The 18,951-nt window shown below is 43.0% G+C and overlaps 1 protein-coding gene across 1 annotated transcript; it reads right to left on the bottom strand.

Annotated features, from left to right (window-relative positions):
* Window positions 1–963: 963 nt before the first annotated feature.
* On the bottom strand, window positions 964–9,142 carry LOC138748144 (tumor necrosis factor ligand superfamily member 15-like). The gene is made up of 2 exons (XM_069907922.1): window positions 9,101–9,142; window positions 964–1,370 (listed from the first exon to the last, which is right to left on the bottom strand). The coding sequence occupies exon 2, from the start codon at window positions 1,318–1,320 to the stop codon at window positions 991–993; it is 330 nt and encodes a 109-aa protein (XP_069764023.1). The 5' UTR covers window positions 1,321–1,370; window positions 9,101–9,142; the 3' UTR covers window positions 964–990.
* Between the last annotated feature and the right edge of the window lie 9,809 nt (window positions 9,143–18,951).

Genomic DNA, 18,951 nt, shown 5'->3' with positions numbered 1-18,951 from the left:
ATCACACACAAATCCATGTTGACTAATCTTAATCAGTCCTTGGCTGTCCAAACACTTGCATATTCAATCTCTCATAGCACCCTCCAATAATTTACCTACTAATAACATCAGAATCACCAGCCTGTAATTTCCTGGTTTACTTTTGGAGCCTTTTTTAAACAATGGAACAACATGAGCTTCCCTCCAATCCTCCAGTACCTCAACTATGGCAAAGGATATTTTAAATATTTCTGCCAGGGGCCCTGCAATTTCTATATTGGTCTCCTTCAAGGTCTGGCCTGGGGGGTTTAACTACCTTTATTTGCTGTAAGGCAGCTTTAATCTCTATATGTTTCATGAAATTGTTTCCCTTCCTTTCTTATACATTATGCCAATTTCTAGAGTAAATACTGACGCAGAAAATCTGTTCAACATCTCCCCCCATTTCGTGAGGCTCACCAGATAGATAGCCACTCTAATCTTCCAAGGGACCAATTTTGTCTCGTACTATTCTTTTACTCTTATGTACAATTGGATGCAATTGGGTGGCATGAGCGCGTGGATCAGAAGAGTCTGTTACTGTGTTGTATGTTGAAATTTACATCCATCAGTTTATCACCCAATTTTAACATGTTCTTTGCTTATCTGGTGATTGGCATCAACTTCGCAGTACAGTGAGCCACATATGAGAGTAGAAACAATCACGTTGGTTCCCAACAGCAGTCGATCTCCCTATTGGGACTGTTGGTGCCCCTCACAGATACTGAGGGTGCCCACAGCTGCCCCTCTGAACCTTCTTGCTTCATCTGTACAGATTGAGTTCAAAACTGAGACAATGTCAAGAATGTCAAGAATTCACAAAAGATGGAGTATGAAAATAATAAAATTATTCACAATAGATGAAAAGAATAAATAGATAAATAGGGAGGTAGGCAGCAAGATAGATAACCAAGTCATCTAAAGAAATAGAAACTCAGACCACACTCAAATCACCCACCATTTTTCCTAGTGTTATAATTTATAAATGCCAAAGATATTGTTATAGCTGTGATTAAAATCCACATATTTCATGCTTGTGGTGTTGATGTAAATCTCGTCTCCTTCCTCAAAGTAAAAGATAGCACCTTGGGAGAGTGTTCTGGTCCACTTCACGTCCGTCTGATATTCACACATTGACGCACTGGTCATCAGCAACTCCTTCTCTTTTACTTTCTCCTCCTTCTTGCACAAAGTTATTGTCAGTAAAAAGTTCTGACCTGTGCAATCTCCTTGGAAAGTTATCTGCATATAAACATTGTAATCTCCTTTCTCCACGATGTTGTGGGAGCTATTTACTCCCATGTCTCCTTGCCATTCTAGCTTTGCACTGCTTCTGGTGACCTGCTTCAATCCTGAAAAATTAACCAGGTAGGGATAAGTTTCAACATCAATGAGGAAAGCCAGTGCCTTTTTTTAAATAGGCAAGTCATAATTTCACAAAGATTAATTGAGAAAGGCATCATTAGGAAATCGGTTGTGAACTAGTGGTATTTTTACTGGGTTCTTCGTCTGTTGTACAAGGATACGTGTATGTGGCAGTCTGATGCCAATTCCCTGGTTTCCACTGTGCACAGAAGGGACCGTGCAGTACTTTCAACCTTCCTTTCCTACGACATCTCACCAGTCATTACATCTTAGTCACCTTTTCTCCATTAAACTGAAACAGAGTATCTATGCACCTCATGATTTTCCAAACCTCTAGAAAGTCACCCCTCAGCCTCCTATACTCAAGGGAACAAAGTCCCAGCCTATCCAACTTTTTCTTATTATTAAGTTCCTCCAGTCCTAGCAACATCCTGGTGAATTTTCTCTGCACCTCTTCCAATTTATTGATCTCCTTCCTACTGCTGAGTGACCAGACACGCACACAGGACTGTGTGGTCTCACCCACAACTTGTACAGCTGAATCATGAAGTCCCAACTCTATACCCCACCCAATGAAGGTTAGCCATCTTTACTACCCTCCAGCTGAATCGCCACTTGAAGCAAACTATGAACCTGCATCCCAAGTCTCTCTCAGTCCAGCCTTTCCTCTCCCCTCCAGCTAGATCCCACGACTAGGTGACCAAATAATCCTTCTGGCAGTAATGAGGGTAGATACAAGGCAACTTCCCCATGTACTGTCACACAAGGCACGTAACTGCAGAGAGAGGCAACATCACAGTGGTCTGGCAACCTTCTGACATCTCCAGTGATGCAGTCTCAGCTCAACTCTCCAGCAGTGCAGCTCCCAATCTCTGCAGCACTGGGGTTTTCTGATTTTTCTTGCAGTGTAACTGGTTGTAAACTGCCAGGTTTAATATTATTTGGCCCATGTCTCCTTATATTTTTTCCAAAAAAATGTTTGGCCACCCCTGTTCTATGTTAATTCAGCTGCTACAAAAAAAAAATCACATGCATCACTCCTGAAACACTTTCCACAACATTGACAGTAACAAGGTCTGGGTAACTTTCATCAGTGGAGAGTAAACGGACGCACTCTCCAGTCTGTCAGACTGCAGCATAATAGAAAATACAGAATTACAACAAACACTCAACTCAACAAACAGGAAGTGTACGGCAAGATTTACAAGAAATTGGAAGGAAACTTGCTCTACATGGTTTTTGTGTGGTTAGAAACATGTGACTGATTTGAAAATATCCACAGTACATAGCAGCTACTGCAAGGGCGACGGGTCCTCGTTCTGATGGCCATGAGGTATCCTTGCACCTATCACTGTGAACATGACGTGCCCTCGCACGAATCACCATGAACGAGAGGTGCTCCAGCAATGATCAGCGTGAGCATGCAGTGTCCTCACACCAGGAAGAGGTGTCCACACACCAATTGCTGAGCGTGGGCAGAAGAACACAGAGACAATAGGGTCGCTAATCTCTTTCCCTGCACACTCCCCATGAAGCTGCTTCAAGTGATCAAAAACTTGACTGTCCTTTCGGATCTCTGACTTTCCTCCTTTAATTCATTGAGGAGAAATAGTTACTCAAGTAACATTCTGCTGGAATTCTGGGAGAAAGCAGAACTGCTTGGAGTACCCAGGAGGTCAGATATCTGTGCAAAATCTTTCAAGTGTATCATTAGCTCTCTGTTTGACCTGCCTTCTGTTTGCACCACTCTCTGCTTTATTTCATTTAATGGCTGGGCAAATCCTGGCCCTGTGTTCATTATTTTAACAGTCATCAAAAATAATTTCACTTTGTGCAATCTATTTACCAGGAAATGTCCAGAATCTTTGTGGTTCCCTCCAGGAAATCGGGAAGCAGAAGTCAGGGATGCCTGCTTCTGTCTCAGAATGAAGAAGACTTCAGGGTCTCACCTTTCATCCTCTTGTTGACTTGTGCAATGGGAAGAGCATTCAGGTGATATTAAATACTGTACAGAAGATGCTATAAGACTCGCTTTACAGCATCATCTCACTGTACCGCTGAAATGTCAATGTTTGGTTTCACATAACAGCGAGGTGAAAGTTCAACACAGTGTTGATTAACCACTGCAAACATCTCTACTTTCCTCATGAAATTTGTAGGCAGCGAACAGAAATTGCAGGGCTTGAATTGAAGATGTGCCACACCCTGATAGAACACTACACCACAGCAACAGGCCCTTTGATCCTTCTAGTCTGTGGCAACCTATTATTTTGCCCTGATTCACTGACCCGCACCTAGACCATATTCCTCTGTACTCCTCCTATTTATGTACCTGTCCAAATTTTTCTTGTCAAAATTTGAGCAAGCATTCATCATTTCAGCTGGCAGCTCAATTTGCATTCTTACCACTTTCTGGGTGAAGAAATTTCCCCTAATGTTCCCTTTAAATTTATTCCCTTTCACTTCACTTCAGTGGAAAAAAGCCTATATCCATTATAATTTTGTATATCTCTGTCAAATATCTCCTCATTCTTCTACGCCCAGGGAATGAAGTCCAAACCTGTGTAACCTTCCCTGTAGCTCAGTTCTGGCAACATCTTGGCAACATCCTAGTAAATCTTCTCCACACTCTTTCAACTTTATTGTTATCTTTCCTGTAGTTAGGAGACCAGAACTGCATGCAATACTCCAAATTTGGCCTCACCATAACATCTCAATTTATGAAGGCCAAAGCTTTCTTTACAACCCCATCTACATGTGATACCACTTTCAGGGAATTATGTATCTGTATTCCCAGGTCCATCTGTTCTACCACACTCCTCACCCTTCTATCCCTTCCTCAAAAAGAAAAAAAAGTACTAAACCCTCCCCTACTCCTCATTGACTGTGTATGTTCTTTTTTGGTTTGTCCTTCCAAGGAACAACACCTCACATCAATCTGCATTAAATTCCATCTGCCATTTTGCAGCCCATTTTTTCAGCTGCTCCAGATCCCTCTGCAAGCTTTGAAAGCCTTCTTCACTGTCCACTACACCTCCAATCCTCATGGCATATACAAACTCTCTGATCTCATTTACCATATTGTCATAGATCATTGATGACAAACAACAAAGAACCCAACATTGATCCCTGAGGCACGCCACTAATCACAGGCCCCAAATCAGAGAGCTGATCATTTACTACCACTTTGATTTATCTAGCAAAGCCAATGTCTAATCCATTTTACTATGTTACCATGTATACTGAGCAACTGAATTTTGCTAACTAATCTCCCACGTAGGACATTGCCAAAGGCCTTACTAAAGTCCATGGAGACAACATCCACAGCCTTTCCTTCATCATCTTTGCTGGTAACCTCCTTGAAACATTCTATACGATTGGTTAAAGATGAGCTTATGTTCTAAAGTTTTCATTGTTGCTCATAGTGTCAGCAATCTGCTCTCTGAAAACTATCCAAAACATTGCGCCGTGTCCTAGAATTCTCTGCCCTACCGCTCTGCCAGAGCCAGAGCAAAATAATAACAAAAGCAACAATTTATACAGCAACTTTCACACAATGATCTTTGCTAAAGTGTTTCACAAGGGCTGGTCATGTTAACAAAGTTTGATCCTGAGACACGTATTGTTGAAAAGAGAATTAGAGACTTAGTCAAAGGGGACGTTTTGAAGGACTATCTCAATAGAGAAATGAAGAGATAAAGGTGTTTGGGGAAGGAATTGGGGTGTTTGGGTTCTAGGGTGACAAGTGACAGGGTGACAAGATACGTTTCAGACAAGCCACAAACATAGAACAATACAGCACAGTACAGGCCCTTCAGCCCTCAATGTTGTGCTGACCCTTCTATTCCTTCTTCAAAAAGAAAAAAAAGTACTAAACCCTCCCCTACCCCTTGCAAAACAAACATTCCTGTAATTGGTGATTCAAAAGGAAATCTCAGAAGGATCTTCATTGCTTAGCTTTATTTTAATGTACTTGGGGCAGAGATAGGGTAAATAGTCACAGTCATTTTTCCCAGGGTAGAGGAGTCTAAAATGATACAGTTTAGGTTAAATTAAGAGGGGTGAGGGTTAAGGAAAAATTTGAAGGCACCTGAGGGACACCTTCTCCCCTGCTTAGAGTGTGGTGGATGTATGGAATGACCTACCAGAAGAAGCAGAAATATGAACGATTGTAATGTTTAAAAACAGTCAGATACATGGATAGGAAAGGTTTGGAGGGATATGAGCTAAAAGCAAGCAAATGGAATTAGCTGGAGTAGATACATTGGTTGCATGGATGTTGGGCCAAAGAACTTGTGTTGTACTGTAAAACTCCATGCTTCCATTGAATTTATGGACATGTTTTGGTTTTACTGAGCTGATATGTTGCCTTACCCAATAGTTCAAAATATAAGACAAGCCATAAAATGCATTACCAGAAGTGAAACTTGTCATGAGTAATTTGTGAATATATTTACACTGCAGCACTCTAATGTCCAAGAAATCGGCTTATTATAAAAACACACAAAGCTGGAGAAATTCAGCAAGTCAAACAGTGTCTTTTATATAGCAAAGATAAAGATACACATCCAAAGTTTTGGGCTTGATTTGGCTCATTTGTGAGCACGTCCAATAATTGCATCAATGCCATGCAAATTCACCCCACATCCTTTGCAATCTATAGAGTAAGGGCTGAATGTGCAATTCTACTGTCAGATGTAGAAAATCAGGTTACTACTTGTTTATTTTACCATAACCACACTTTGTTTCCCCCACTGGATTCAGTGATGTGTGGAAACCTCGACATGCTGTGCCAGTGCCAGTTGATGGCCCAAACAAATCCCATGTGCGTGCTTCTTTGACCAATAGCCAACCACAGAAACACTGCCAATCTCAGCTACATCTGAACCATCAGCCTTATTGGGTCTCTGGGATACTACTTTGTCCCATTATCATTTACATTACAGGCAGATGCAGAAGGAGGCTATTTGGCCCCTCTTGAATTCCTGACATTTAGTTGCATATTAGCTGATCAAAGCCACCTTCTGCACTGATTCAGTATCCCTCAACTTGAATAGGGAAAAATCTATCAATATTTCACTTGAATAATGAATCTATCAATATTTCACTTAATGAGAAGTTAATCCCAAAGATTGACCACCCTCTTGGTGAAGAAACTTCCTCTTATCTCAGTTCTGAATCCTGAGACTAGCGTCTGGTTCTTAGTATCCCAGCCAGGGGTAATGTTACCCTGCACTTCCTTTGCCAATCCTCGTAACATTTTGGTATATTATAAAGATATTACACTCATTCAATTAGACACAAGAGATCATTTGCCCAGTCTGCTCAACCTCTCCTAAACGGATAGACTGGTCATATCGACAATCAATGAGGAGAACATGTGTGGCACCATCCCCTCTACCATGCTTCCCTCTTTAGGTAGCAAGTCCAGATTTGTATACTGCATTATATTCAAAACGGTCTCTCCGGAGAACAGGACGTTTCAACTCTTGGCCTCAGCCTCTCTTGTAACAAATTCCCCTCCCTCTGACCCAATGGCTTTCAACCATTTTCTTTCCACTCACATCCCACTTTAAACATTCCCTAGGCCATTGCTGCTCTGTGATTAGTAAGGAATTGCTTAAGGTGGGATGTGAATGGGAAGGTTGAGAATCACCCAATGGTTTTGCCTGAGAAAAATTGTCATTGGCCCATTTCCTTTGGAGTTATGAAACCGTGCACATAACGAGTCAATGAGGTCCGATTAAAACATTGGTTTTCAAACTGATTGGTAAATTTGAAAGAGGGCGCCAAATTTAAACTTTCGTATTTTTTACCTATTTATTTTCTGTAATTTTTTTTGCTGGTTGCTGTAAGCTGCAGTTGCTTGAATTCCAGGTAACAGAGATTTTACTGTAACATTAATCGTAAGAAGCAGAAGAAAGAAGCAATTAATTTCCTACAAGCTTGCCACTAGATTTTCATCTCTGATTCATTATGTGGCTGAAGGTGTTTTGTCATGAAAAGCAAGATCAGGGCATTGATACAGATAGAACCATAGAGTGTTACAGCACAGAAAATAGGCCCTTCAGCCCTTCTCATCTGTGCAGACTCTCACAAGAGCTGAAAACGCAGCACTCCAATTGTTAATCAGATGTTAAGCAAGGTATCTTGGTTTAAGAAGATAACTTAAACGACAATCACTGTTCTCACGTTTTACTGAACAACTGATGTGGGGGTCTCAATCCGAACCGTCACGCTTCTCTTTCCCTTCACAGTTCAACAGTTGAACATCAATTGAGTTCCCCCAGCAATTTGGTTCCTTTTAGGATGGTTTATCTTTTGTCCCATGACTGTTCTCTCTCGCTCTGGCTCAACTCATCTTTTCTACCTTCATTGCTTCCTCTTGACCTAACCCCTCTTCATTCCCTCCCTTCTTTGCTCTTCCATCTTTAACTTGTTCCATCTGTGATGCTGCCTGAACAATTGAGGATTTCCAGTCAGGTTTTTTTTAAATTTCAAGTTTTAATACTAGTCAATCCACTACGTTTAAAACAATGTATTCATTATCCTTGCCCACTCAGCATCATCTCCATCCCATTTGCCACAGGGCACTTGGGCATGGGAGGGGAGCTTCCTGCTGACATATTCCACATTCTCTTCTCTGGTTGGGGCGGTGCTCCACCTGTTCAACACCCACACCAGAGATCAGCTGATATCAAATGGCCACTGTTGGGAAGTGTGGGCCACCTTTGTCCCAGAGAGCCACAGTAGACAGGGTGGTGAAGAAAATGGGTCTCGGGTTGGTCCTCATTGAAGGAGTCAATGAGTACTTGAATTGGGATTCTTGTACAAGAATATGCCCTGATGAAGGAATCAAGCCTGAAACATTGCCTCTGTATCTTTATCTTTGCCACTGTTTGACCTGCTGAGTTTCTCCAGCACCGTGTTTTCACTTCAATCAGTATCTGCAGACGTTCGTGTTTTACTCCTCAAGTGAATTGAGACATTAGGTTACAGTAGTACAAAACATCAGTTAGGCTGTGCTTGGAGTATTATGTGTCACCACGCTACAGGGAGGATATGATTGAGCTAGAGAGGGTTCAGAAAATATTCACAGGATATTCCCTGGATTGAAGTGTTTGAGTTATAAGGAAAGATTGGATAGACTTGATCTGCTTTCCTGGAGTGAAGGAGGACAACAGGTGCCATGAGAGAGTTTTATAAAATTATGAGAGACATGGATGGAGTAGGAAAGAGTCAGTTTCTCAGGGACAGTGTGCCTAAAGCTCAAGGATGTAGGTTTAAGGTGAGAGCAAGAAGATTTGGAGAGGATCTGAGGGGTTCATTTTTCACACAAGGAGCAGTTGGTATCTGGAATGTGCTGCCAGAGGAGGTATGGAAGGCAGTAACAGTCACAACATTTAAGAGGCATTTGGCAGGCACTTGAATGAGCAGGGTACAGAGCCTTATTGAATTACTGTAGGCATGATGGTCAGGAAGGACACAGTGGGGTGAAGGGCCTGTTTCTGGGCTGCACTCTGACTGTTTCTCCAACAACAACGCCAGTGGGTATCGATAACCCTTTCCATCAGAATTTTCTCCATCTGGACACCAATTGATCTCAAATTCTGATCAACCAATGAGTCACACGCACAGGAAATCAAGCAGCCTTTACGTTATATGCTGAGTAAGTAGGATTCACAATGAGTTTTTAAAGCAATCAGTGTAACATTACCTTGAAAAAATTGGACTTTTCTTGATGATTCATGATCTCCATTTTCTGTGATAAAAAGAGCACATTGTTGAAACAGCTATATTTGATTTGTGCTTAATTTAAAGCTTTGAATTGATTTTGTTCATCTGAACTTTGGTCCTTTCTGAACAAGAGGGGCGTGCCGAGAAGATATGAGGAGAATTCTAATTATGAGGAGAGATTGCATAGGCAGGGTAGAGCGTGCAATATTTAGCAGATCAGCCAGTATCTGTGGGGAGAGAGGAGGAGGAGGGAGGAGACAGGAAGAGGGAGAGCAAGTGGGATACAGAGTCGAGGTATGAGTATGACAAACTGCGGAGAATTTGTTGATCAGAAATATTATCTGTTCTTCCTTATACAGAGGCTCTCTGACTGACTGATGAACATCTCCTGCATTTTTTGGGGACTTATTTCAGATTGACAGCTGCTGCACTTTCCTTGTTATCAATTGTTATTTAGGAAAGGGGTTTCTGAGGGGAGAAATGGTGATCGAATCATTGAAAAATCCCAGTAGGCCAGAGCTGAGAGAAGTCAGTGCCCAGAGATCATGGAATTTAGTTATGGAGGATGAGAGGTGGAAGTGAGAAACTTGGTTTGCTAGTGGAGAGCGTGGTCTGGAACTCATTTCAGAAGAAGAGAGGGCCGAACGAACCCAGAGTTCATTAAAAAATTCCCTGGATGAGCTCATTGTGCACCAAGAGTCGCAAGGGATACAACCCTGGTAGTGGATGGAGTCCAAGGGGCTCGGGCTGTTAGATGATCGGTGTTATTTTAAAACTGGAAGTACATTAATCTTCAAACAACCTGCCTCAAAAATAAATTCTGCTTTTCAACAAAAGGCATGACAGTCAGCAAGCAAAGGGTTATCAACTCCGTTCCTCTACATTCTGGGAACGCATGGGGTTTCAATCAATTCTTCCACTGCTTTGATCTTGGTGCATACAGTTTCAAAATGAGTCTCAAATGTGGCAATAAATAGAAATGAGATAACAATCTTTCTTATTGGGGGTGATAAGCTAACTTATATCATTCTCACTCTCACAAAGAGATATTACAACTCTCCACTCTCAAATCATTTATAGAGAGAGCCACAGCAACTCTCAAGAACAGGAACACTGCAGGGTGGTTCATCACTGCCCTACAAATAAAAATGTCAGATTCCAGAAATGTTTTAAATCAGATTCAACACAGAAGTAATTTAGACTTTGATGGTTAGCAGGGGGAAAATCAGGCAACTTATGAGCCAAAGATTTTGATGACATCATAAATGTAAAATGTATTCAAAAACACTTTAAACTCTTAGTTTGTTAAAAACGCTTGAAGTTGCCTATCAGCAATTTTTAGTATCCATGCATTTCACAGGACTAGGTGCAAGTCAACTTACAATGTTCGATTAGGCAATCACTGAAGTTCCCCCTTTACTGATCATTCAATTCTCTCCCTCTGAATAAATGCACAGGCTGATCCACTATATCTCATGGTAAAGCAGGCAAGCAGAACAAAGTACTGTAAACCTCATCCACATGGGACCAGATCAAGACTCCCCCAAGTTCCTGCCACTTCAGTCACACAAGTGTGGCAAGAAAATGAGAAGCCAGGCTCCCACCTCTCACAGAGTGTGTCGCTACATTCCCAACATCTCCACTGATTGAAAACTCACTTCAAACATGAAAGCACCTTCAGTGTAAGGGCAGCCACGAGCTTTTCCGCAAATGAAATGGACACACAAAACTAAAACTTTTGAAGACCCAGAATAAAAATTAAACCAGCCAATGGAAGTCCAGTACTTACTGGCAATGAACAGCTGGAACCAATTTAACATGACTATCTAAATAATTGCATAATCACGTTGGTGTCCAACCCAAATGGAGCGGTTATTTTAGTTGTTAACTTGCTTGACATCTAGTTATGCCTCATGAAAATTATACAGGCAAGGGTCAGCTGCATTTTCTCATTTAAGTGACTTCTCTTTTTAATTGAACAATAAGTTCTGTGGTTTAATTAGCTAGTTTAATTTTATCAGCTCAGGGATAGTAGATGAAGAGCTCCACAAACTTGTATTGGGAATGTTGTGAAATACTAGAGAGTGGTGCTGTATTGATACTGGCTTCCCTTCCCCTGTACTGACACACACGTTAAATCATCTCCATCTACTGAAGTTGACGGCCCGAAGTGCTGAGCATTTGGATCAGTTTCAACTGTGGGCCTGTGGAACTACCACCTTGGTATCCTGCTGTTTGACTGCTCCTTCAGAGAGGCACTAGAATTGGACAGTTCATAATCTCAGGACACCCTTTGTTTTGAGCAAATCTATTGCCATCAGACAGAGAGCGCTGCAATTCACTTACACTGCAGCGCTCTCTGTCTGATGGCAATAGATTTGCTCAAAACAAAGGGTGTCCTGAGATTATGAACTGTCCAATTCAGAACCTTCATCGAAAAGGCAAACTCAATCACGAAAGGATGTCTGGAGGTGCAATAGCTCACTGCAACTGAAATTGCAGCAAGTCCTGGAGACACAAGCGAATGATGCACAGAGCATTGGACTTGACCGAATGCCAACTTGATTAGCATGGATGGGCTGAAAGGACTGATCCACACTGCACTACCCTGTGTTGAGGTTATAAAGCCACTTCATCTGTGTTTGCAGCTTGCTTTGCGATGAGTACTGGAATTAAACTGGTGGTCTCAAAGCCTTCCAGGTAAATATAGCCTGTTCCTTTCCAATCAAACTACTTCTGAAATCCACTGGGAGCTCAAGTCTCTGACTATGAGAAGATCAACAGGGTGTTCTGCAATGAGGCAGGATTAATTAGTAATCTCATTGTGTGAGGCCCTATTGGGGAAGAGTGACGGCAATATTATAGTTTTCATTAGGATGGAGACTAACACCATAACTTTAGAAACTTGGGTCCGTAACTATGATGGCATGAGGCATGAATTGGCTAGGATAAACTGGAAAGGTACATTTGATGGGTTGAAGATGGATGGACAATGGCAGATATTTAAAAATCGTGTGGAGGAGCTTCAAAATCTGTATGTCCCTGACTGCCATAAAATAGAACAGGGAAAGTGGCTCAACCATGGCTAGCAAGGGAAATCAGAGATCACATTAAAACTACTGAAGAGGCATATAAAGACTAGGAAAAGCTGTAAACCTGAGGAGTAACCAGTAGAGTGGACGGTGGTGAATCAGTTGATGTGGAGTATTTGGACTTTTGATAAGGTTCCACACAAGAGTTGGTGTGTAAAATTAGAGAGCATGCATAGGACCTAAGGTGGTATGTGGGTGGAAAGAAAAAGTTTGAAAATCACTGTTTTAATCGTACCTAATTGACTCGTTACGTGCACGGTTTCATAACTCCAAAGGAAGTGGGGGCCAATGACCATTTATCTCAAGCAAAATACTTCAGTAACAATTGGGTCCAGAGCAATGGTTCTCAACCTTCCCTTCCCACTCACATACCACCTTAAGTAATCCCTGACTACTCACAGAGCATTTATGGTGTAGGGATTGCTTAAGGTGGCATGTGAGTTTAGGCGGGCAGTTTGAAAACCACTGACTTCTCTGGAAAAAGGAATTGTAAGTAAGTTTGCAGATGGCATGAAGATGGATGGCAGTGTGAGCTGTGAGGAAGATTCCAAGCAATTTCAGGGTGACTGGGACAGATACGGAGAGTAGGTAAATGCATGGCAGTCACAGTGTGATGTAGATTAATGTGAGGTTCTCCAGTTTGGTACTAACAACAGACAGGCAGATTATTATATGAATGGAGGCAAATTAGGAAAAGGGGAGGTGCAATGATACCTGGGATCATGGTGTGTCAGACATTGAGGAAACATTTTGAGGCATTGCCTTTGAGGCATGCTTCAGATAGAGGTACAGCAGACAGTGAAGAAAACTAATGACACAATGGCCTTTAATGTAAAAGGTTTTGAATATAGAAGCAGGGGGTTCTTGCTGTAGTTTTTCAGGACCATTTGTGAAGCCATACCTTGAGTATTGTGTTTAGTTTTTGGCTCTTAATCTGAGGAAGGACATTCTTGCTATCGAGGGAGTGTAGCAAAGTTTCACCAGACTGATTCCTGGAATGCAAAGGCTGTGTGCAGAAAGACTGGATTGATCAGGATTATACTCAGTGGAATTTAGAAGAATGAGAGAGATCTCAATGAGACACATGAAATTCTGTCAAGGCTAGAGAGGTTAGATGTTTTTCAAGACTCTTTTGTGTAGTCTTCCAAAGGCGCTATTTTGGAGAGGTAAAGAACAAGAAAGGGGGAAGCCCATTGAGGATTGAGATGATGAAAAATGCAGAGTTGTGAATTTATGGAACTGCCTGACACAGAAAGTTGTTGAGGCCATGAAGTAGTCTAAAAGGAACTGAATGTGACCTTTAGGGTGAGAGCGACAAGGGGTAAGGAGAGAAACCAAGAACAGGGTAGAGGGGATGTATGATCAGCCATGATCATATTGAACGGAGTGCAGGCTCGAAGAGTTGAATAGCCTTCTCTTGCACCTATGTTTTTATAACAATATAATCATTACACAGTCTGACAAAGTTATCCCATCCCACGGATAGATTTTCTTTACCCAGACTGCAATGCATGTCCAGTCGGATTCACCTTGAATATTTTAAAGGCATATAGATAGATTGATAAACAAGAGGGTGAAAAGTCACTGCAGGCTGGAAGGAATGCAGAGTTGAGCTGACAGACAGATGAGCATTGATCTTTTTAAATGGCAGAGGACTTGGTGGAGCTGAGTAATCTACTCCTGACCCTAATGTGGACATTTACATTCAGTGGTTCAAGGATCTAGTTCTTGAACACGTGTTCAGGAGACCCCACATCCACCACTGATCCTGATAGCACCAATTTGCACTTCCTGCAAAGAATGCTGGAAAATTCAGCACCTGCCAGACTCTGGGCTAATCAGCAGCTTCAAATTGTTGCAAACAATCATTGTGGAATAGACAAGAAGCACTGACCCTATTGGAAACTGTAACATTGTAAAGGAAGGCTGGACTGAAGCTGCTGTTAACACCCATTCTCTTTCTGTCCTGTGCTCAACATCCTCCATCTGTACATCAGGACAATTGCAGTGTGCCTTTGGAATTTGCAGATACCTGTGTCAGGTGCAGCAGATTTCACATAGCAGTTCGCACAATGCCATTACAGTGCCAGAGACACGGTCTGGCAGTGTGTGTAAGGCGCTTGTACATTCTCCCCAACTGTGCGGGTTTTCTCTGAGTGCTCTGGTTTCCTTTCACCCTCCAAAGCATATGGGGTTGATAATTGGGTGTAACTGAGCAGCACAGTTTTCATGGGCCGGAAGAGCCTTCAACTGTGCTGTATTGTTAATTTTTAAAAAAAATGTAAACATCCTGTTCTTGCAATCACCAAAGTTGATGCAGCAAGACTTACCTTAGAAAATACTCTTCTTTTAACAGCGCTTTGCAACACATTTGTTTACAAATCTAAAGTGTCACAGATTAAGATCAGGATTCGTACACACCTGGAAATGACGGTCTACCTTCTCTCAAAGAAGCAGCGTAACTTGAGTCCTGTGATAAGACAAAAGTTATTTTAATAGGGAAGTCTCCAAAGAAAAAGACAAACTGACCTGAAACTATTTAAAAATAATTTTTACTGCCAACCTGCAGTGACTTTTCACACTCTTGCTTTTGTAGATTTAAAGATCATGTAAGATTAAGAAGAACGCTTATGCATCTAAATCAGATAATTCGATGCCCTAAAGTGCTTTAAATCCAATGATGTGCATGAACTGTTGTAACATTGAAGAGGGAGGGGGCAACTTGAACCCACCCAGATCTTGTCAATGATAGGATAATGACTAAATAATAATGTTGACTGAGAAAAAATGTTTGCCATATGACTGCAGAGAGAACTCCTCTCCCATTTGATGGAACATTAAACCATCTGATTAAGACAAAAGCCCCTTTTCCACTGGCATCTTGTCCTATCCCGGGACACTGCTCGGCCAATTAACTGGGATGCCAGTGGGAAAAGGGCACTGTGGGTTCTAATGGCACTGCACAAGGAGTATCAGTCCAAAGTACATGCTCATCTGTGGAGTGGTTCTTCTCTAGCTCTGAGAGCCCTACCACTTAAGAGATGCAGATTTGTTAGCCTGATGCGGTGAAGCCAGACACAGCCTCAATGTCTTGCAAATTTCACAGTTTCCTCAAATATTGTAAATCATTATACGGCCATGTAAAAGCGGGAAGATCAAGCAATATTCCTGTTAACTCTGCTGTGAATGTAGCAGGAATATTGTCCCTTTCCTTCCTCCAGCAAATGATCTTACATTTTATAATTTCTTTACAAGTGCTGATAAGAAGACCTTTCCATAGACTGTCTGGCTCTTCAGTCCATTTTGTTACCCATCCACACTAAACCAATGTTGGCATTAGGACTACCCCTCTAATCCTTGCCTAATTGAGTGCCTGTCTAAATGTGATTTAAACATCGAAATTGTAATTTCCATAGATCATGGAACCAGGCTATTCAGCCCACCATGCCCATGCTAACCAGTGATCGCTCATTCATAATTATCCCATCTCCTAACACTTGGTCTATGGCCTCCTCTGCCTGGGTGATTTCAGTGCTTGTCTGGACACTTGTTAAATGCTGCCAGGGACTCTCCTTCCATCACTCTTGTGTCCAGGTATATTCTGGGTGAAAAAGGTTCCCTGCCAATCCCTTCCAAATCACCTAGCCTAAATCTATGGTTTATCTTTCCTTTGTGAATATTTAACAGTGCTGGGGCATTTTAAAATTGACTAATATTTATTGAACAATATCACTGCCAAGTATCGATCCAATAAAGAATTATCGAACGATTTCTTGTTCTGCATTTCTGATATTAGTATCTATTGATTTGTATTCACGCCTTCACCTGTCAATTTCTTCTGTCTGCAGGTCTTTTATCAGAGAGCTTTGGAGAAAACACTGGAAATGAAATATTTCCCCCCCCCCCCCCCAATTCCAGGGTGAGGACCTGTGCTGATTTGAAGGAGGGTTCAGAAAGTGGAAAAGGGAACACATTTTCAAGCACTTTCCATCATTCAACTCTCATCTCTTTATTCCAAAGGTTTGCTAGTGTTATTTTCTTTTTTTGCAGCAGACCTTTTTTTTTGCATTCTGGGCTGCTGACAGACAGACTGTTAGTCATCAGTCTGGCTAGATTCACCAAATAGCGTCATCCAGCTGCTGAGACAAGCAATCCTTTTCAACTAATCGCACTCCACAACCCTGAAGCTTGATTTTTTTTTACAAACTTCAGGTAAAATATTATAGAAGTAATTCAAAGCTTATAACACAATACCCTGCACTGCCCTGTAATATTCTATTCTTTAATTACCCACAAAGTCCCCATTCCCCTGACAGACGAGGGGAATGATTCGAAGTGTGACAGTTCAACTCTGAAATGCCTAAAACCGCTGATAAGGACGGAAACTGCTGCAAGTATTCGTGAGATGGTGAAATGTGGATCTGAGGTGTTGATCCCTTCTTTCTCCATAGATGCTGCTGGCCCGTTGTGTGACTCGAACACTTCTTTTGTCTGCCTGTTCCCGTGAAATGGTTCCTCCGCCAATGTTCAGTGATTTTTGGCAGCTGGAATGTGTTTGACTGCAATTTCCGTGGACAGATGTGTAAGCTCTTTTTGGTGCTTCAGTGTACACCCCCGGTCCCGTAAACACTTTTCCACTGCATCATCAGGAAACTTCAATTCCCACTCACACGCATCCTTGTGGTTTCTCGCGATCAAACTGTTCATTTAAGAAAGCAGTTTTCTTTTCATGACCTGCTGAGCTCTTTATATTTAATTTCACCTCTACTTTTAAGCCGGAGAAAGTTGTGTTTTGCCCACTTAGATCTCATTTACATTCATGAAAACCAAGTATTTTTGTTTGTCATCCACACATCTCACTTTCTACTCTCTCACATCGCGGAGCCTTCCCAGAATGGTATATAATAATGCAAACATTCTGCACCATCACTTTTTACAGCTTTCAACACCTGCATCGGCTTCCCACTGAGAAGAAGCTCCCAGTCTCTGGCCAGTACTTCTCGCTCCACCTGAATCGATGGAGATACAACAAGCGATCTGGCTCATTTCATTGCTTTGCTGCATTAGAACAGCGCCTACACCTTCAGGTCATTTCACTGGATTTTAGCATCTGCTGAAGCTTGAATGCTTGTTGATCTGCGATTTAGTGCACAAGGTGGACAGCTGGGGAAATTAGGATCTACAAAATCTTCCAAATCTCGCTGCAGAAAAATTTTAAAAAGCCTTCAGGAGAGGACAGTTGAGAAATGTACTTTCTTGCCTGGGATTTGTGGTTCTGAGGATGACTGAAGATTCAAAATAAAGCATCAGCACACAATCAGAACACACCAGTGCCCTGGGAGGTGATCCCGGGGTGGACGTGCAGGCATTCAATTCACCCCATTCATTAAAGACCGAGAATCGGCGGGCAGACCAGCCGTCTGCTTAACCAGCCGCAGGCGGGTCGGGCTTTGATCCCGAAAGACCATGCAAAAACAAAAACAGTCTCATCTCTGTGATGGATCATTCTGCGTTGGTAGCAGCTCCCTCGAGTAACATTTCACATCGGGGCTACGGTAACGGACCCTGGAAAGTTGAGAGCACAGAGTCGAAGTCTGGAAGAACGGAGCAGCACAGCATTTCTTCCGGACTAAACTGCAACTGGACCTCATGTTCTCAGCTGAAATCCTCTCATTCCGTCAACATTCAGGTCTTAAAGCAAAGATAATTCTGACAAGGTTACAGGCTACATTTCTCTTCAATAAACAATTTGCAGGCAGCCCAGTCAGCGACACCCATTTACGTCATTGACAGCTGGGTTATCCATCACCGTTTCAACCGGGTCACAGCCTGCCAGGGTCATGGTTAGAGTTCAAGTCAGATCATAAGGTCAGGATCGGGGACATTGCCAGTCCCTGGGTCGTGACCAGGGCTGGGGTGTTGTGGGGGGGGGGGGGGGCAGTTCCAGGGTCTGGAGGATTGTCGAGTGCTGTGCGGTTGGTGTCAGAGCTGGTCCTGGACTCAGCGAGGTCAGTCCACCTTGTAACAGCTTCTTAGCATCGATCCAGGTCGCAACCTGCCCACCTCCGTCTCTCCCTGCCCAACCGTGCACGGAACTGTCTGGCCACCACTGACCCACCCCGGCACTGCCCCACTGCTCTCACGCAGGGAGCCCGCCCACCACCGCCTGCACCTGCACACGGCTCCAAACATCTGTCTTCGTCGCAGCATCTGGCGGCGGCGGACCAGTCTCTTGCTCGGTGCGCCCCGTGGCTGGACCGGTCCAAGTACGGACCGTCCCGTGGCTGGGGCCGTCCACAGCCCGGTGCGCCCCGTGGCTGGACCGGTCCAAGTACGGACCGTCCCGTGGCTGGACCCGTCCACAGCCCGGTGCGCCCCGTGGTTGGACCGGTCCAAGTTCAGAGCGTCCCGTGGCTGAATCAGTCCACAGCCCGGTGCGCCCCGTGGTTGGACCGGTCCGAGTACCGAGCATCCCGGAGTTGGATCGGTCCAATGCCTGTACGCCTCGAGGTAAAACGGATGGACTATATAAGTCTTGGAAAACAAGCAGATGGAGGGGCGAGCAGCGTTTAAAGTGGTCAGTACTCACTGTCCTGTGAACGAACAAAGCTCCCAAGGAGATGGCAGTGGAGAGCAACCCGAGGAGCAGGCAGAGAATGTTAACAGGAGTAATGTTCCTGTGGACGGATGCCCAGCCCATGTCTCTGTCAGCGGGGAGACTCGCTTCTTCCCGGGCGCA

Source organism: Narcine bancroftii, chromosome 1 (genome assembly GCF_036971445.1).
Source record: "Narcine bancroftii isolate sNarBan1 chromosome 1, sNarBan1.hap1, whole genome shotgun sequence".
Lineage (NCBI taxonomy): Eukaryota > Metazoa > Chordata > Chondrichthyes > Torpediniformes > Narcinidae > Narcine > Narcine bancroftii.
This window is presented reverse-complemented; position numbering and strand designations above follow the sequence as displayed.

What these genes read in the sequence shown, in the direction of transcription:
- LOC138748144 (XM_069907922.1), bottom strand. Translation starts at nt 1,320, where the DNA reads ATGGGAGTAAATAGCTCCCACAACATCGTGGAGAAAGGAGATTACAAT.